This window comes from Pithys albifrons, chromosome 3 (assembly GCF_047495875.1).
Source record: "Pithys albifrons albifrons isolate INPA30051 chromosome 3, PitAlb_v1, whole genome shotgun sequence".
In the NCBI taxonomy this organism is placed as follows: domain Eukaryota; kingdom Metazoa; phylum Chordata; class Aves; order Passeriformes; family Thamnophilidae; genus Pithys; species Pithys albifrons.
This window is the reverse complement of record NC_092460.1, coordinates 60,836,876-60,858,192: the sequence shown is the minus strand read 5'-3', so window position 1 is coordinate 60,858,192 and position 21,317 is coordinate 60,836,876. Positions and strand designations below refer to the sequence as shown.

Genomic DNA, 21,317 nt, shown 5'->3' with positions numbered 1-21,317 from the left:
ACATGATAACAAATGATAACCTCACTGTAGGAAAGACTGTTGAAACAACTGACATTTCATGTTTCTAAATCAGATAGAATAAATGGAAAAATAGAAAATTACTCATGATTTCACTTAAAAAATAGCTCAGTGTAGGGTCACTATTTAACTCAATTAATTATATATTTATAATATTATTTGTGATAGTAATTGATGAACATTGACAATCAAATAGCAACCAATGCCAGCCTAAAAAATGATGTAAAAATATTAAATAAGTTTATATTTAATTCAGCCCAACTGTAATATGTTTTCAATTTATATTGGAAGCCATTTAACAAAATATTAAAAGTTGAACAGTATATTTTATTAGATTTTTAAGGCTATTAATTTGAAAAACCACAACTAATGGTGCTTGTCATGAGTACGTACTCTAAAATGTTCATTGTCTCTATTGTACCACAAACACGAAGGAAATCAGAATAGGCCATGAATATTCATTAAATAACCTGCAAACAACATATTGTAGAAATACACTATAATTATTTTTCATTATTCCTCTGAGGTTAAATGAAAAAATAAAATGGTATGTTGATGTTGTATAGAAAATTCCGCATTTGTCTTTACTTTCATAGGGCTCCCATTGCTGTTCTCACTGCTTGAACATAAAAGAGAATTGGTTAGCTGTAAGGTTAAATCAAGGTAGCTAAACTAATGAATCGTAATGCATGTTAAATATCTAAGTCATTGAACTGGAAATTTGACAGTTACATGGACAATTGTTTATTTTTTCTCCTTTGATGTGGTTCTTAATATAGCTACTATCAGTAAACATATGTATTTATCTGTAATCCATAATTATTCACAGTCACATATTGGCCTTTAGTGTTACATGAATTAATAGATGGCAAAACTAGAGTGCAAACCTATTGGAGCTGTAATATATTTATATTAAGTCAGGAAAGAATAGCATTTGGTGTCATCTTTGCTTCAAACATGGTTCTTGTGTCTGGACTTGCACCTTGTTATTATGTTACAATAACTGTATTATTCATAAAATCCGTTGTTATGGGTTTGGCCAGGGGGGCCTAAATTTAAGTTTTGAAGTTCAGCCAGGCCTGAATTTGTCAGCTGACTTGAGCTGGGCTGAGCTAGCTAACAGCTGACTTCTTCTAGCCAATAATATTGTATTCCATACCATATTGCATCATCTCAAAAGGGGTAAGAGCTGGTGTGTAGGTGTGGCTTAGGCAGTTGCTTCACAGCTGTGGTCCCAGCAAGACACTCTGCTGTCCCAGGAGGGATGGGGAGGCCCAAGCCCGGAGCACTGGCTTACCATCATGTTATCTTAGGTAAGTAAAATGTTTGTTCTTAGCTTTTCTCTCTGCTTAAGTCTGGCTCTGAAGAATTGACTTCTCTAGAATGATTTGTAGTTAAAATGGTAGAATTTGTGTTTACTGGGAAGTGGGAAGTTATTTCTTGTTATACATAACTTGTGTAAGTGTGTGTTATATTGTAGTTTTCTCCTAATCTCTTTTCTGTATAAATACATGTAGTTAGTTTCAGCATAAACCTGCTTTGAGGGTTTCTTTTCCTCTCCCTCTTTTTCCCTTAGCTGGTTGGGGGGAGGAGGAACCCTTTTCACTCTGTCCTGGACAGCTGGCATTTTGTCAGCTCAACCCGGGACAACTGTGAATGCATATGCAAACAAGGTTAATACATTAAGAATTGCAATGACACCCTGCAGTTAAAAAGGAGGGTATTTCTACACTCCTGAATCCAAGTGGTGGCTTGTACTTATCAAAAGCAAATGAGCAGGAAATTCACAAGCTCTGACAGCAGATACAGATAGATTTTTAATTACTAAGGCAGTCCAAAGTAACACGCAAATTTGAAGAGACCTCTTAATGACAGAGACATCAGGAATTTGGTATGGAGCTCTGGGAGGTTTGTATCTTAAATAAGATCAGAATAGCATCCAAATATTTACAGAGTATTTCCGTTCATAGACTACTTACATACATAGTTTTTTATCATGAATAGAATTGAATTTCTAAATTTTGGTCTAAATTCTTACATCTTCATGATTTTTCTAGGCCACCTAGTTTATCTTGGAGAGATCTGAAGGAAAGTAAGTCAATAGCTCACTTATAATTCTGCACTTTACTCTCTGCCATATCTCTTGAAAGTGAGACTGCAACAGTTTGTTTTCTTTGCAGCCTAATTCTGCCCCACTCCATAGCCTTAAGGTAGCTAGAATCTGATTCTAATCTATGCTGCGAGCTCAGATTTCTCCACAATTATTCCTACTTCCTGTCTGATCCCATTAGAGTCTGGCGCATCCTGCCGTGTTCTCTTTATGCAGAAACTTTTCAGTGCATCACAGCTACCTCTGGATCAGGCTAAATCCAGTCAAAAGGCTAAGAATTCCTGGAGAAACTGGGAAAAAAAGGGTAAATAGTGATTCACTGTTGAGTTTTCAGTATGGCCATTCCTTCCATAGATCTGTGTTGTGAGATTGCTTGCAAAAAGTGAATTTCTGAGCAATCCAAACTGCTTCAGCTCCGTAAGAATCATGCAGATATTTCAGCTTGCAAGGACACACACCTTCTGTTTGTCCGTTAGGCGATGGTCACTCCTTGCAAATGTTTTCATGAGAACGTCTCAACTGCCTTCGTGATCTCCGGACATGGACCTCAAAACATCGGGATGAGATAATACAAACACTGGACTTGTGAGAGATAGGCTTTTAACCAATTAGAAGTTCTAGGGTGTTGGGGTGAGAGCTTTTTAGCCAATAAGATGTATCTCTAACCCTATATAAACCATGTGCTGTGTGAAATAAAATGTCTTCACTATAAACTTCATAAGCTTGTTGGTGAAGTCCTTTCTCTCCGCTGAAAATTGTTTACTTTAGATCTGTAGTTGCCTAATGCTCAAACTGACACCCACTAAACCAGTACAGATAAGAAAACCTTGGCAACTTTTTTTTTTCAGTCTAACTGAGCAAACTTATCCTATTTGGTTCCCTATTACTCTAAATTACTTATGTCCCAGACAAATGCTGCGATGATCAGAGAATTCTGAGAGCCTGTATGCAAGTATTATTTGGAAGGGAAAATGAGAAAATCTGGTTTAGGAGAGAGGAAAAATCAGAAAATCACAGAATCAGCTAGGTTGGAAAAGATCTCTGAGACCACCAAGTCCAACCTTTGACCTTGTCAACACCACCTTGTCAACTAGACCATGGCACTAAGTGCCACATCCAGTCTCTTTTTAAATACCTGCTGGGATGGTGACTCCAGCAGCTTCCTGGGCAACCCATTCCAATGCCAAATCACTCTCTCTCTTCTTCCTAATGTCCAACCTAAACCTCCCCTGGTATGGCTTAAGATTGTGCCCTCTTGTCCTGTTGCTGGTTGCCTGGGGGAAGAGACTGACCCTCACCTATTGCTGGTTGCCTGGGGGAAGAGACTGACCCTCACCTGGCTCCAACTTCCTTTGAGGCAAGAAATTGTAGAGAGCAATAAGGTCTCTCCTGAGCCTCCTCTCATCCAGGCTCAACAACCCCAGCATCCTCAGATGCTCCACATAGCACTTGTGCTCCAGTCCCTTCATCAACTCCACTGCCCTTCTTTGGACACACTCCAGAACCTCAATATCTTTCCTAAATTGAGAGGCTGAGAACTGGACACAGCACTCGAGATCTGGCCTCACCAGTGCCAAGTACAGGGGAAGAATCACTTCCCACATCCTGCTGGCCACACTACTCCTGATACAGGCCAGGATGTCACTGGCCTTCTTGGCCACCTGGGCACACTGCTGGCTCATGTTCAATGTCCTGTGAATCAGAACCCCCAGGTCCTGTTCCGCCTGGTAACTCTCCAGCCACTCTGTGCCCAGACTATAGTGCTGCACGGTGTTGTTGTGGCCAAAGTGCAGGACCTGGCACTTGGCCTTGTTGAACCTATCCTGTTGCATTCAATCCATCTGTCCAGCCTGTCCAAGTCCCTCTGCAGAGCCCTCTTGCCTTTCCACAGATCGACACTCCCCCCCCCCTCCAACTTGGTGTCATCTACAAATTTGCTAATGGTAGACTCAGTGCCCTCACCTAGATCATCAGTAAAGATATTACACAGGACTGGGCCCAACACTGACCCCTGGGGGACACCACTGGTGACCAGCTGTGAGCCAGACACAGCACCGTTCACCACCACTCTCTGGGCCTGGCCATCCAGCCAACTCTTAACCCAGCAGAGAGTGCGCCTGTCTAAGCTGTGATCTGCCTTGTCTGTCCTGTAGGTGCCACGTGATCACACCCATGATGATCTGCTCCATAACTGTGCCAGGCACTGAGGTCAAGCTGACCCTCCTATAGTTTTCTGGATCTTTCTTCTGGTCCTTCTTGTGGATGGGTGTCGCATCAGGCAACTTACAGTCATCTGGGATCTCCCTGGTGAGCCAAGACTGCTGATAAATGATGGACAGTGGCTTGATGAGCTCCTCTGCCAGCTCCCTCATCACTCTAGGATGGGTCCCATCTGGTCCCATAGAGCTGTGAGCATCTAAGTGGCTCAGCAGGCTCCTAACTGCTTCCTTCTAGATTACAGGGAGGTTATTCGGCTTCCCCTCCCTTACCAGTGCAGAAGGCAAGTTGTCCTGAGGATGAATTGTCTTATTGTTGAAAACTGAGGCAAAGAAGGTGTTAAGTACCTCAGCCTTTTCCTTGTCTTTGATGACGATGTTCCCCCTCTTGTCAAACAAAGAATGGAGGCTTTTCTTGGCTCTCCTTTGGCTATAAAACCACTTTTTGTTACCCTTAACAGAAGTGGCCACATTAAGTTCTAATTGTGCTTACTTCTCTAATTTTCTTTCTACATGACTGAACAACGTCCTTAAACACTTCATGAGTTGTCTGCCCTTTTTTTGCAAAGGTGATAAACTCTCTTTCCCCCCCTAAATTCCTGCAAAAGCTTCCTGCCCGGCCAGACCAGTTGTCTTTCCCACCAACTCATCTTTCAGCACATGGGGATAGCCTGCTCCTGCCCCTTCAAGATTTCTTTCTTGAAGTATGTCCATCCTTCCTGGATCCCTTTGTTTTTAAAACCTGTTTCCCATGGTACTCTCTGAATCAGCATCCTGAACAGGCTGAAGTCTGCCCTTTGGAAATGCAGGGAAGAGGTTTAGTTGGTGCCTCTCCTTGCTCCACTAAGTATTGAAAACTCTATCATTTCATGGTCACTGTACTCCAGATGGCCTCTGACCATCACAATTCCCACCAGCCCTTCTCTGTAAACAGCAGGTCTATCAGGGCACCACTGCTGGTAGCTTCATTTATCAGCTGCAACGGGAAGTTATCCTCCATACACTCCAAGAACCTCTTAGACTGTCTCTTCTCTGCTGTGCTGAGTTCCCAGCACACACCCAGCAGGTTAAAATCAGCCACAAGAGCAAGGGCTGGTGATTTCAAAACATTCACCAGCTGCTCATAGAATAATTCATCCACCTCTTCATCCTGGTTGGGTGCTCCACAACAGACTCCTACCAGGATGTCTGCCTTGTTGGCCTTTCCCCTGATTCTTACCCATAGGCACTCAACCATATTGTCACTAACCTCAAGTTCTACAGAGTCAAGAGACTCTCTAACATACAAAGCCACCTCTCCACCTCTCCTACCTCACCTATCTCTTCTGAAGAGTGTAACCACCCATTACAGTATTCCGTCCAAATGATGGCAACATGGAATTCTCAACATGGAAAATCTTTCATGACAGAAGGAATTACGTATAACCTATAGCACAAATTAAAATTTAAATACCTAATATACATCCAGAACCTCATTTTGAACTGGTGTAGACAGACAACCCCAACAGGGAACTTGAAGTTAGGATGGACAGAAGAAAGACAAGATCTCTACTAAGGAAAAGCAGAATGGAGAACGAAGAGAGTGATGAAGAAACAAGTTAAACAAGTTTTTAAATATAAGATAAATACAGATGATGGGAACTCAGAATTTCTAATGTGGTGATTGTGGAGGAGTTTGCTATTTAAGATGAACAGTGCAGAACGCTAGTCCTTTGCAGAGCTGCAGATAACGTATCTAACTTTAGGTTAAGTTACTGCTGTATTAGAACATGCATAATACATAATACTAAACCAATGACAGTAATCCATTTAAGATACACAAAAGCCACATTTGCCTTTAGCTTAGACCTGCCATTTCAGAGGGAAAGAAACATATTCCAATGTCTGCATACATTTCATAGTTGTGAAATAAATCAAGTGCAAAATACTGTGCTGCCTATTTCTCTGTATAAAGACAGAGAGTGAGATGCCACAGCTAAGGGTCAAAAAAGTCATGGAGAACTACCACAGTACTTGTGAACATTCACACTTTTCCTTTTTGCTCTTATTTACTCAAGCTACTCTGCCTGCAGTCACTCATTCTTCTGGAAACTACATCTGAACACTGGAACTTTCCTTACCATCACGCCTGAGAATGTTCACAGAAGGCATGGTAATAGAGGTTTCTGGCTTGAAAAAAATTCTTATTTTTGATTTTCAACAAAACTCAACTTTATTTCTCTGTAAATTCTGTGAGCACTGCTTGTAGCAACATGAGCTGATCAGGAAATACTGTTAACCAGGTCTATTAGTGCAACATTACTCCCAGTCATACTGAAAGGGAGAAAAACTCCACAGGTTAGAACATCTGTGACTGAGAACCTGACGGCAAATCCTTGTCCTCTGCTCTGTTGAAATGTTAGTCACAGAATCATAGAATTGTTTAGGCTGGAAAAGACCTCCAAGATCATTAAGCCCAAATGCTAATCCAGCACTGCCAAATTCTCCACCAAACCATGTCCCGAAGTGCCACATCTACACATCTACTAAACACCTCCAGGGATGGTGACCACCACTTCCCTGGGAAGCCTGTTCCAATGCTTGATATGCCTTTTGGTGAAGAATTTTTCCCTAATAACCAACCCAAACCTGTCTTGATGCAACTTGAGGGCATTTCCTCTCATCCAATCAGTTGTTACCTGTGAGAAGAGGCCAACACCTCTTGGATTCAGCCTCCTGTCATACAGTTGTGCAGAGCAACAAGGACACCCTGAAATTCCTTGTCTCCAGGCTAAACACCCCCAGCTCCCTCAGTCACTTCTAATAAGACTTATGCTCCAGACCCCTTTGTAGCTTTGTAGCCCTGCAACGATACTGCTGTTTCATTCAAATTTGCCCCAGCTACAATTATTTTTTAAAAAAGGGTAATAGATTTTCTCCACTTCCCTGAAATGAGCAAATGTTACCTATACTTGTGGAACTATGAAACATCTCACTGCTACAATGATAGGCTATCCTAGTTCAGCAAGCTTATCACTGTGTGGGTGTGACCAAAGCTGTGTATTCTAAACCCTCTATACCATTTTCCATGAACTGTTAACAATGGATCATTTGCAGCAGCTGCCTAGGACACACCCTCAGGATGTAAGCTGCGTGTGAAAGAAGCCTGTGAGATAACAGCTGTGATAACTCCCCTCCAGGAAGTTGTTAGCACCTCCACACCCAGGCTGAGGGGTCATGTCTGCTAATGGGTCATCAGTAATTCCAAAAATACCACATGACCCAGAGAGTGAGATCACTTATTTTGCAATTTCCCACCCTGGGGAAGGTACTGGACAGTCCCACCTGGACCTGAGGGGTTATAATCTTGGGGATTTTGGGACTTGGTGAACCACTCATCGGATCCAGAGCAGGACCAGAACCTCGACAGGAGACCACCACACTCGACCAGACTGTGACTGTCATCTGTACCAACAGGTTTCTCACTTCCTTTTACTTTGGACTCAGGGGACGCACGTGGGGCTCAGCACAGAAGCTAACAAACACCATTGTGTTTGTGCCCCAGGGTGCTGGGTCATACTTCTGGGTTTTGTGGGTTAAAACCAATTTGTCTTTGTGCCATTATATTTATTGTAATATTTTTATTAAATTGTAACTCTGATTTATGGTCTCTTTTTTGCTGGGTTAGTTCCTCCTGCCGGTTTACCTTTAAACCAGTGCATAGGGGAAGGGATATATAAACAAAACAAAGTGAACATTGAAAATGATAGTGTGTCCATGCAATGTTTAACGACTGAAAGAAATCAAAACAACTTGTGGGCATGTTGAGAACTTTCTGCCCCATATGTAATTCAGGAATTAATATTCCAAATATTTATGAGAACACCACAAGACTTCATGTCAAAATAACATTGAAACAATACTGGTAGTTCATTTAAACTACAAAAGAATTGTTAGAAACAGCTTTAGGGATTTCAGTATGTTGCAATTAAACTCTGGCATTAATAGTGATCATGGGCTGCTGAGCATTTCCTGCTCCCTCATGCTGTGTCAAGCTGTTACAGTTGTCAAGCACTCAGAGGGACAGGCAGCTTGCAGAGAAAAGAAGATGAAGATCAACAGCAGCAGGTAGGACAGAATCACCCACGCATCATTGCTATGCTTTTCCTACTGGAAAGCATAAGCTTGACAATGAATTATGAAATAATCTGACAAGTGAGTTTTACTCTTATGTTGGGCAAATTTTAGTATGCTCAAGATGTCATGCTGATAGTTTTATCTTACATAAGTGGGATGGTTTCTGGGGCTCTAGATTTTTTTATAAGCATAAAAAAATGAATAAAAAGAATCATTTGAAGACTGAAAAATGCTCTAATGGATATTCTGTGAGGGAATGAAGCATCTCTAAGATTTTAATTACAACTAAATCAACAAGAAAAGAGAAAATTGTTAGAATATACCCATCTTCCTGTGTTTCCCAAATCACTTACAAAGCACTTATGGAAATGATTGATTTCTATGAAATGGAAATGCATGGTTAAATTTAATGGTATAAACTACATCAGTGAAGATTATCACCTACTCTGCTATACTATACCATACCATCATGACTACCTGGACACTGATTTACATATGGAAAATGAAAGAAGTTAAAACATTCTTTTTTAGGAATGGTTACTCAGTAAGTTGATACTAGTGTGACTCAGTACAGTTCACACTATTACAGACATGGATTTTAAACAATATAAAATATTTTAACTTCCTTTATTTTCAGCAAATCAATTTGTAAAATAAAAGTTTACAGCAGGATAATAAATTCAGAAATTAAAGAATCATCAGATGGTAATGGAAAGAAAAGGAGAATCATAAATAATGGGATACTGTGAAAAAACAAAGACAGGGCATTGACTAAAATGAGACAGACTTGTCTTAAGGGATTCATTGGAGGAATGGGGAAACCCACTAAGAAGACAATTCTCTTTTTAGGTCCAGCTTAGAATTTCTCATCAGCCCAGGCAAAACTGAATTTCCTTTCAGTCTATATTTAGAATGAACATTGCTCAGTGAATCTCCATCTCTAGTGTAAGCAAAGAAGACAAGTAAAATAAGCAGACATGGGGTTGAAGATTATGTATATACCCAGTCACAAAATCAGTGATTTTCTTCAGCATAGTTCCACAGTGGTGGAAACCACTTTGCACCTGTGGTCAGCTGGTGTGACCTTCAATAGCTATACTACTAAATTAATGGTGAAAATCTTTGAAAAAGCAGTTACAGCCTAACTACAGCATTATGTGCCATGTCTGTCCTTCTGCACAGAAAGTAAAATCCTAGCAAAGTAAAACCTTAATGAAATCATATATATGTGAAACAAAGGTATGAGTGAAAATGTAATAATCAGGATAATGATACAAAGTAATAAAAAAAGAAAAGGTTTTTATAAGAATAATGAATACAAATATAGTAACTATTAGACTACACAGATTACCTGAAAACACAGTTTTTGATTAACTATGTATTACATTTACTATCTATTACTATCTATTGTCACACTAGCTTCTGTGACAGTTCTTTACTTGAAAGAAGAAACCCATCAATCTAGAGGATACTTAATTAAATTGAGTCAAAAATAATGACATTTACTGTCACATAGTATTGAAATAATGCTTTAGCACTTTCAGAATTTCAGGAGACAGTTGTACTTATTTTCATGTGTACAGTGCTTTTAAACTGTAAGAAAACTAAAATAGAGTGCCTAGTTTCAGCACCTATCAAACTGATGTAATTAAAAGGGCCTATTAGAAAATGAGATAAACAAAGTGGTTAAAACCATACTTTCAAAGATATTCTGTGTCGGGAATTCAAACTGTTGACATTTTGGTCTGTGTTTTTGCCAGTACCACCTGTGAAAAGATTTATCCTTTTCCTGCCAAGTTCTAGGCAACAAAAGCTGATACAGTGAAGGCTTCGTCCTTGAAGACAGACTTTGCATAAACTAAAGTTACTTGAGTCTCTCCTATTGGTTGGACAGCCTTGGGAGGAGGGCGGAGGAAGGGGCAGGGGGTGTGGGGAAGCAATGAGAGAGAGAGAAAGAGAGCAGCAGGGTCTGCAACCTTTTCCTGGGGGGTGTTGGCCTCTCCTCCCCAGGCAGACATCTCCAAGAGGCTCAATAAGAAAAGGTGAGAGGGCTTGTGCTCTTGGCGTTGGTGGTTCTTTCCCCAGAAAGATAGCAGTGATGCCTGCTGTCTGCCAATGCTTAGAAGATGCAGGCTCTGTCTCTGGGGAAGTGTTCTGAGTTGGTAAGACAACCTTACGTGAGTAACTCTGGTGACTGGGGTGTATTCATGTATGAGCTTAGTGCTTTAGCCTCCCTCTTTCTCTCTCCCTTCTCTTTGGGTTCCTGCTATTCAGTCACTCCTATTAATAAAGATACTGTTTTCTGAACTCTCTATGGTGCTCTGCCTCACTTTTCCCAGCAACTGTAGAACCCACCCTGCTACATATTCTTAAAGTTTCCCAACACAGTAGAAAGGAGTTTGAATCATAAAATATAGGGTTAAGTTCTGATCTATGGGTATTATGAGCCTGCAGTGCATAATTGAAGATGTTTTGTAAATCATTCAATAAGGAATTGAGGAAACAAAATGTAACTTAAATCAGATATAAGTCACTACTGTTCATTTCAATAAGGGCTTCAGCTCCTAAAGTATGAAGCAAAAGAAAGATCTTCACATTGTCTTTGTTAACTGCTGGTTAATTCATGAGCACATGTTTAGTTTTGCTTGTTTCTAAATAGCTAGAATTAAAATACTTCAGACCAATTTAAGTAAAAATTTATGCTGTATTCAAAAAGCATGTTTGTGTTCAGTTCCTTTTTGTTGTTTTAAGGAAAAAACCACAAGCAGATTTAATCTATATCGGTATTGTAAGAGATTTTTTTTCAGCTGGCAAACCAACCTCCAAGTTTCTTCATAATAATATTCTGAATCAATAAGTTAATCCTACACAATTTTCTATTTTTAAAGAATACAGATTGGGACAAAAAAGAATCTTTTAATTTTAATTTAGATTTAGCACAGCTGAAGTAGTGCTACTTTATAATCTTCATTAAATAATATGCTAGATCACATGGACTTTTTTTCCCAGCTTCAGAAAAGATGCTCTCTTTCCACATGCTGTGGGGTAATAGCCCTGATAACCTCTTGATGGTTTAAGGGGAAAACTGCAGCCCCTGGAGGGATGCTCTCAGGAACCACTGTCAAGGGACAAAGAGACTCCAGTGGCTCCCTGAAAGTGCTCAAGTCATATTGATGGGATTACTGAAGAATGGAGGGTTATGGAAATGACATGGCCCTTCTTTGCCACACCCTGTTGGCGCCCTGGGAGCCACCCCTCAAACATCTGTCTATCACCCTCAAAATATTGACTATAATCATTCAACCTACTTAAAGAAAAAAGGTATAAAAAGAGATTGGATATGAACAAAAATGGGGGAGAAAACTTCCACCATCTCTGGGAGGACAACCTACAAGCTATCCTGTCTCCCTCCACCCCATTGGACACTGCAGAGTTGAGCAACCAATTCTTATTCTGTTTTCCTATGCCTTACTAATTATACTTTGCTATAACTCACTGGGTACATACATGTTGGTGGGAAGTGGCTGTATTCTTCTTTTGCTTTTACTTTGGGTTACCGAGTGTGTTTAAATGTGGTGTTGAGCTGTTGTGTTTCTGGTTAGTAGTTTTCCACTGATTAGTTAAGTTGGTCATGGGGGGTTTACTGTGGAGTTGCCTGTAGAATGCGTTTTGTGCTGGTTTCTTTTTTTTTTGTCATCAATTAAATACAATCATGCAGTTAAATGTCATCAGCTAAGCAAGCCATATAGTCATTGTCATGTACTTGTATCAATAAAAGTTATTGTGGGAGCTGATATAGAGAAATTTATTTTCATACTATTAAGTGTGGTCTCATAAACAGACTGTCAAAGACCTTTCCAGGCAGTGTGCTGTCCAGTGTTGTCTCTTTTGGTGAGATGCAGACAGTCTGATTTGGGTTATAAAGCTTTGATGTTCTGGGGATGCTTATAGTTAATATCTTGATAAAGAAAGTTCCCCCTGGCTAAAAGTGTGGTCCTCACAAGAGTGTTGATCACATGTCCAATCTGTGTTCTGTCCAGTGTTAAGCAGACAGTATTGGGTTTATACAACTTCAATATTCTGAGGGCGCTTATGGCTAATAATTTTGTATTAATACAAGTGGGACAAGAAATCTTTGCATTTCTGTCCCTCCTTTTCATGTGACACATGTTATAGGTGATCATTCTTCCTAGACAATATCCCCTGTGCAATGGTTTTCCAGAGAGAACCTGTTTGACAGCAGCAATGCCACAGGAATCAAAACCCATACACACATTCTTGCACTTTCTGTTTTGCCTCAAGTACTGACAGATGAAGTTTCCAGCTATGTTCTTGACATGAAAATATTTACACTGTAATATGTCAGAAAAAGTTAATTATCAGAGGCAGTACAAATGCGTATTCAACAGCAAAAGGTCAGTAGGAAACTTTGCTTAGGAATGCTGCTAGAAGGATTGAGCAGGACCTTGATAAAATATTGGGATAAAGTTTAATCTCTGCTATTTTGGCTGTGTTCTGGAGTTTATGGGTCCCAATAAACATAATTCCATCAGTCTTTCTCTACTGCAGCTTGGCATAGAGTGGGAAATCAGGATATTTGTTGTTGGGTTTTAGTTTTGTTTATTTATGTGATTAGCAAACTATATGAGGCTGTTGTCAGGGAATAAAGAAAGACATAGGTGTGGGTCTAGAGTAAAGAAAATAATTCCAGTTAGTCATAAGTGGAAATGTAAAGAGTAGCTAGAAGGCTAATGTGTACTGACAGAATCTGACAGAATTGTTGCTTTCATTTCTTTCTGCTGATCTTCAGCTTGAAGCAGGAGGTACTTCAAACAGTATCTTTATGCTGTTACCCCAGAGAGATAAAAGGAAAGGTTGCATTAAAAAATTCAGAAACTGCAATTTGGAACTGAACCTCCTCATTTAAAAGTAGTAAGAAGTGCTACCCAGGACAAAAGTGGGTGTCGTGAATAGTTCCACTATGTGTCATTACACATGAGTGTGTTCTGGGAGGTCAGGTCAGGTAAGCCAGCTTGCCTTTAGCCTAGCTAGAGCTGGATTAAATGTGAACATTAGAGGGATGGATGAAAGAAGCATTAGTTGGACTATGTATGAGAAAAAAACACTTAATTTCCTCATTAAGAAGGTGTATCAGTAGTCCTCCAAATATTATTACTTTATCAGAATATTTTTTAAATTTACAGAAAAGTTTTGGAGCAACTTCTTTTCTTACAAAGATATTAATGCTGTTTTGCATTGCAGTTTGCAAAAGTGCCTCTATATAGGCAATGCCTTCACAATGAATATTGCTAGAAATTCATCACTAACCTGTCATTGAGACTATATGTTGAAGACAACAGCTTTATGTCTAAAATGCTCATCTTTTCTGTAAAATAAGTGTTTCTATAAAATACAGCACGACTACTACAGCAGGCTCTGGTAACTAATGTAGTATCTGGCAGCTTAAAGCCTGGAAAAAGCATGTATATGACATGATGGGGTGAAAACTTATGAATGAAAATGCTAAAGGTCAGGGTAAGGTTTGTCTGAATTTTTTTCTCCCTCTTGTTTCCTGTAACATCTCCTGCATTTCCTATATCTTTTCATAGCCTAAATATTTTGATCTTCAATACCAACCTTCATCCTCATTTTGAAAACACACTGTTAGTGATTACTAATTTAGACTGCAAGGATTATCACACTCTATAACTCTCATTTGTTGATATTAGTTCTCCTGGAAAATCTCTTACCAATTTTTCTTTTACATAACACAAGAAACATAAGAATGGATGACCTTTAAGCTTCTTGTTCTCCAAGGAATGAACCTGTGACAGAGACCAATTTGACTCAGGAGATGACTTGATTTTGAGTCATCTTTCTTTTCTCTCACAGTTGTTTGGCAAGTGACTATCTTTGGTACTGGCTGTCTTGGAATTTTTGCTAGTCTGCACCGCTTATAACAGACTCACACTACGTATTGGTACAGTCAGTTTTAATACACTAAAGTTGGTGTGCAATGGGCTTTGCAGTGAATGGATAAAGCATTTTACATTAAAAACTAAAATGACTGACACATGTAGAAGTTACTGATAATTTAACCAGACTTAGAAAGTCTTCCAATTTGTAGCTGAGATGGTTTGCTAAAGCTATAAAATGCAGTGCAACTCCTACATGCTTCTCCAAACTAATTAATTAATTAATTCTATTTTTGTGGATGTTATTTTGAACTGCTCAGAATATGTGGCAATCATGTGAGAAAAAGCAGGTCTCATCTCTCTTTGCCATCACATTTTCCAAACCCATCACCTCTAAGAATTTTGTGCTAAATGTGGTCACCTCCTGCACCTCAAGGATACCACGGAGGCATATGGGTTGGCTTTTTGCCTCTTTGTAGGCATCTGTATCGTATGCCCTTCCTTGGATTTCTGAAGTCTATGGCACCCTGGTACTAGAGTTGGACAGAAAAAGGGAGGGAGAAAGGCCCTCTCTCAATTCTTTTGGCATACACATTATTAAATTCCCCTCAGAATGCAAATTAGCTGACTAAGGAAAGGTGTTATCTGAGCATCCAAAGTGCTATTGGTTTATTAATAGGGGGAAAACAGGAAGAGTTAGAGATCATAGAACAATGAAATATGGATTTGAGAAAACACCCTCGGTATTCAACCTGAGATCTATTCCACATGGTCATTACCAGCCTGACTCCCATATGATCTGAGACTACTCCATCTCTCTCCTCACACCTTTCCACAAACACCATAAAGCCTTCTCTGCTACCTTCTTCCCTGCTTTTGCCCAGAGACTTTTATGTGCAAATTATTTTATTCTGAAAACAATCCTGTGCATCATTGGAGAAATTTCAGAAGGTACTGTCACATATTCTTGTTCCCAGACAGAATAACATCTTCTGATTGAAGTAGAACATGATAAATTTCAGGGTGAAATCCCCACTCAGCTGTATGGCAAATTACATTTACTTCAAGGGTCACATGGCTGCACCTACACTAAACAACAGACTGCCTGTGGTATGTGTGGCAGCCTTCATTTCATCCTTATTCAGATCAAATCCAAGGGAAAACTGGGTCTGTTGTAACCTTTCTTTTGCCTTGATAAGAGATGAAGATATGTGCAGGCTACTTAGGCAGGTCCTGGGGCTTGGAAGGCTGCATAAGTCTTGTGTTTTAGAAAACATTTAAACTGAATGACCTTATTATATTATATACAAAATCTGCTATGTTTGTAATATATCTGGCTAATACTCCCGTTTCCTCCAGGACCGCAACACAGTAGATACATCCTGCGACGTAGAACATTTAAAGACACATTTACTGATTAAAATGCTGGAATTCTGTCTCCTTATTTAGACAAATAAAGATCTAAATTTTTATATAAGTTTACATACACATGATATCCACAAAAAAGCTTTGCTGCATACTTACTCTTGTGTTATTTCTTTCAGCTTTTAGTTCTGAAATTTCCTCCTCTTTCTCAAGCAACTGTTCCCTGCATGCATTTAATTCTTTTGTCAGTGCAGCAAATTCCTGTAAAAAAAAAAATATATATATGAAGTTACTCACCATGTAAGTACTAGAATAATCCATATGCATTCTAGATTTTGAGGATTTGAGTAATTAGAAATCATCAACGCAAACTAAGATAGCATATGTAAGCTTCAGCATCTACCAAAACCATTTCAAGTCAAGATATATCTAATTAAAGGCAACTACTGATTTAAGTTTAGAAACAAAAGAAGGTTCAAGATGGTGGCAACATCACCCATACATAAGCTACCAGAATCACACTAGAAAAAGAACAAAATAGACCAATTTCTTAGCAACAGAGACACCACATTTCACACATAATGAGGTTCAACTCAACATACCCTCTTAGCAAGTGTTCTTGCCTCTCTGTAAAGCAGTCTTTGCAATATGGCATGGGAGAAAAAAGTTAAGGTATTCACTGATCAAAATCAATCTAATATCAGATCAACATAAGTAATACATGTGTTGTGAAAAAATACTTAATTTTGAATTTAACTATTAAAATGCCTTTAGGCATTACAGTGAAAGGCTGTGATGACTCAGAACAATATGTTTGTTAGAATGTTTCCTATGAATCAACAACTTAAAATGAAACTGGATTTTAAGTTGCTTCCAATGTGAAGTTCTTTATATGAAACTAATAAATATTCTGAAAAACACATCTTTCAGTTGTCCAAATTTCTTTTAAAATGTCTCGATGTTACCATTGATGTACTCTTAACAATGCACATAAATTTTTGTCTAAATAAAGTGCAGTCATAGAGTTATCATTAATTTCAATAATGAAAAGGTTTCACTCCATATGTGTCTATTTTTGACAGGCACAAGATGTACTGAAATGTAGTGGTTACATTTATCCTTTACAGCAAAAGGATGCTACATGTCTCATGAAAAGGGTAAGGTAAAGGATGAATAGCCTTTAAAATTTGTGAATGTGTCTTAAAAAAAGGATGTCTTGATGAACAACATTGCTGCTTAACAAAGACATATACAAATTTTAAATAGAATTAATTTTAGTTTGACCGAAACAGCAAGTGCTTAAGAACACCCACCAGCCCACAAGCACAGAGTTAAATTGCCCTGCAAAAGAAAGCACTCTAAGAAAAAAACATGTCCAGGTGGTTTATCTTATCAGTGAGTAGGATGAAGCTAAGACTAAATCTACTTATTTAAGACAGAAGCTAGCGATGATCTCAAAAGAGCTTGGTTTGCTGCTTCTGCTCAAGCTGCAGAAACCAGCTTTTATCCGAATTAAAGAGCTGATCAAAAGAAGTTTGGTGGGCATTTGTAGGCTCATTCTGTTTCAGTCAAGTTTCTGAACAGTTAATGATATATGGTCTTATATATTAAAAAGTATTCAAACAAATTTCAAGTGATATTCTGACAACATGTAATTAAGGGTGCGTTTGTTTTTCATTTTTCAGCAGCTGGAACTGGATTCACAGTAAACCTCCAAGCAAATTGCATGGTAAGAAGGAAAGTGTTATTCTGATATCCTCAATGGATTTTGTTTTAGATACCAGCTATTGATCACATGAACCATAACATGATATTTTGTGTCATACTTCCTAATCAGTATTTGCTTTTTACATCCTACTGGTCAGGTACATTTAAGGCTACACAGTATACTTTCATGTTAAAGCCTTTAGCTTAGCTGTTAGAATGAGATTTAAATTGCCAAACACCTCCTTCAGTTTTCAAAAGTATCCTTAAAACTTCTACCTGTAGGTCTAAATCTAGGATTCAGAAACTGCCAGTCCAGCAGTGTTATTCTGGACAGAATTTTGTTTATAAAACTCCTGTCCTTAAAGTTATAAGTAATGTTACACACTGAATAAAAATACCATATTTAACAGAAAGCAAATGATCTCAAGTCAGATTGCATCAGAATTTTGAAGTACAAAACCACGCATACTCCTCTATAGCGCTAAAGGCTGGAACCCTTGTTACTAATTTACATAAAATTTATACATATGGATAAGTGTCTACAATACTTCGACAGTCTCACAGAATAAACTTAATCTATGTGCTATGTTGTTGCTATTTATGTTTTCTCATTTCTTTGTATTGTTTCAGCTGGAATTAAAATAGACATTTTGGCATATGCTTGGGCATCCGGATGGGTGACAGGTGGTGGAAAGGATAATATCATCTGGTGACTTACAATTCAAGTTCCAAACTACAGTAAGGCAAAGCAGTCTGATAACATGCTTTTGATGCTTTCCTTGAAAACAGAAAAAGATACAAGTTTATCAAATGGTACATCTTTACTGTGACAAGGCAAGCCTGCTCCCAGCAGTACAGTTCCTAATGCTTTAGTCAATATAATCTCAAATAATTAAGGAATGAAGTTCCTACTAGTTTGCTGAGCAGCATGAAGTTTATTCTTAGGGATATTCTTTTGGTCATCAGCATAAGTTTTAACTTGGTTAAAAGCAAATAATTACTCAGAGTCCCTTACAACATCATATCAGCCTCGAAATACCTTCAGCTTAGATTAATAATAGCTGGGCTACCTGTGTCCAGTGTTTTAGACGTTCTTAATTGAGTCACTGACCTGGCTCCTTCAAGTCTTTTAATTAATCAGTTGCTGCTGCTCTCTGAAATTTCTGTGCTTCTGACATACCTGCAGTATCAGCATTTACAACAAACAGTCACTTCTTCATGTGTCTGGACCTTAAGTGGCCAACTTCAATTGAAGCACTCCAGCCTGCTCAGTCATCAAGAGCTTTGAATTCTCTGAATTAAATAATGACAGAAAGAGGGCTTTATTTCTTGTATTTATATCATAAGCCTTTTACAGGGAAAGTCTACAAGAAAAATTGAGTTTGCTCTAGAGCTTTGCAAATTATTATTTCTGTCACACTTGGTTTGATGAATTAATAAGTAGGATAACACCTCACAACTTGTTTTTAAACTAATGCTTCAAAAACACACATAAAACTTATTTTAAATACACACTTTTTATCGAAGCTATCCCTGAGATTTGACCAGCACTCAAGGAAACGTTTTTCCCACAGTTTCTACACAAAGCAAAGCAGGTTTTTTTAACCATGACATACAGTTATGTAAGAAATAACATGTGATGATAATGACCTCTGTTCATGCATTTCCCTCCTATATATACAGGGATCGAGGGAATACAGTCATCTGGATTTACTGCTTGCAGCAGAAATCTTGCATGGTCAGTGACCACGACAGTCAGTTATACTTTGGGAGCCCTGAAGGCAACATCTGTTGCATAACTAATACAGTTTGACAGGCACAACTGCACTCTTAAAACTTATATAGAAGTTGTGTGGCTATAAAGCAAATTAAGAACTGAAATGAATTAAAACTCTATGAAAATTATTCAGTTCATTGGATTATATTTGTAGTATACCATGAAATCAAGATGTTAACAGGTTTGGGGGGTTTTTCATGATAAACAACCTGAGAAAGACCATTGCTTGCTCCATCTGAATAAAAATAACATCACAGCCTATCTTATCTGCTGTTACTCTTTTAATACTTGGGCTACAATGCTAAGACTTGAAAACCAATTCAACAGAAATTTGTAGCCACTGAAAGGACCACTAGGCTTTACAAACAAATAAAAGTCAAGGACTTTCCCTGGTAAAGCAGCCGAAATACAGTTGGAGCAGAGGCTGGAGGGTGCCTGAGAGAGAGGGATACCACTGGGATAGGAAGGCTGGCAGAGTTGCCAGATGTGCCGGCAGCAGGACTGGGCAGGGGGGGCATAATACTACAGCTCTCTTGCCAATACATTTTTGCTTCTAGGGAACAGCTCAAGAACTGCTGCTTTCCTTGCTTGTTCCCAGGAAAGGCCTGCAAGTGTTATTTTTTTATTACCAAATATGCATAAAACAGATAAAACTAGTCTCCAAGCTGAAAGTATGCCACAGAAATTATGAGATCTCATAGCTGTGATGCTCAACTGTTCGGTTTACAATCCAGTCCAGATAGAGCTGAAATGAAAATACTTTCTCATCATCCCCAGAAAAAAAATACTGAAATAAAATAGTAATTTTGTAATATTAGTAAAAATAAATAAATTGAAGATCCATAAAATTCAATTTAAGAGACGCTGAGGAGATTCAGCTTAAAATCTCCTCCTCTGGATTTTCCATGTTTGAACCATGGTCAATTTCAGGAATGAATGAATGAACTAATCTCTGCAGAGAAAAAGAATGGTAGGGTTTTATAATTCTCATTTTACATTCAGCATAAGTTATGTCAACAGATTTGCTTTCCTGCAAGTTTAGATGTAATTCATTTAAAGGAAATCAGTATCTACTACAATTCCCTCAGAGTTCTAACTTTTAATTTGTTTTCATCCAATCCAATTTTGTGGGAATAATAAAAAAAGCACCTTCTTTCTTTTCTTATTCCTTCATTGAAAATATTGTTAGAAATTCTCCACACCTTTGAAATGACCAAGTATTTATTTTAGTAATTTTGCCAGCATATAGACTTCATCCTTGCTGACTCTTATTAACAAGACATGACACTTAAAAATTCTGATTGTGATTAATTATTTAACATCTTTCAACAGAGGAGACATAATATTATTCCTTGATTCTAAACTAGGTTGAATGAAAGATTTGACTCACCCCTGAAGTGTTCAAGGCCAGGTGGGATGGGGCTCTGAGCACCCTGGTCTAGAGCAAGGCATCCTGCCTTTGGTGGAGGGTTTGGAACTAGATGATCTTTAATGTTCCTTCTAACCCAGGCCATTCTATGATTTAGACACATGGTTTTGGTGTCAGTTGTCTGAAATGTTCATAGTTACATCACTGCTCAAAATGAGAGCTCATTTGCACACAAGTTTTGGTTGGAAAACACATCCCTGAAATACTACATTGTAACAGGACCCTGGCAAAAAACCAGAAATCTGGATTTTAGGACTAAAATTTTGGTCTCTTCATACATAAAAAAGAAAAACTTTCAAAATTGTAGAGCAGTCTATAAATTAATCTCTTAAAAATATCAGAGTAGTTTGCACTATGATGTTGTTTGCATAGAGTGTTTTCTGTACTTTTCCACAAATAAATGTAAACAAAATTGATTTAGTCTCTCTTTTACACATTTTCAATGCACTGGACTAAAGTTTTACCATCCCTCTAAGAAAAATTGACACCAGTAGTATATTATACAATAAAAATATGATGTGGGTTGGCCACATCATGTTGAAATACTGTAGCTCTAATATGAACTGAGTGTTTCTTTGACTCGCACCATGTTTGCACAGACAGAGAATAAGGTGCTTTTCCTCAGGTGTGATCTCAGTGTCTCTTACAGAGAGTGCCTCTTACA

The 21,317-nt window shown here is 38.4% G+C and overlaps 1 protein-coding gene across 7 annotated transcripts in view; it reads right to left on the bottom strand.

Annotated features, from left to right (window-relative positions):
- Positions 1 to 21,317, bottom strand: part of PPFIA2 (PTPRF interacting protein alpha 2) — a 317,857-nt gene that overhangs the window by 105,816 nt on the left and 190,724 nt on the right. For all 7 annotated transcript variants that reach the window (XM_071552149.1, XM_071552142.1, XM_071552144.1 and 4 more), the window contains one exon: positions 15,900 to 16,001. In XM_071552149.1, the coding sequence (XP_071408250.1) occupies positions 15,900 to 16,001 (102 nt within the window). The remainder of the gene's footprint in view (positions 1 to 15,899; positions 16,002 to 21,317) is intronic.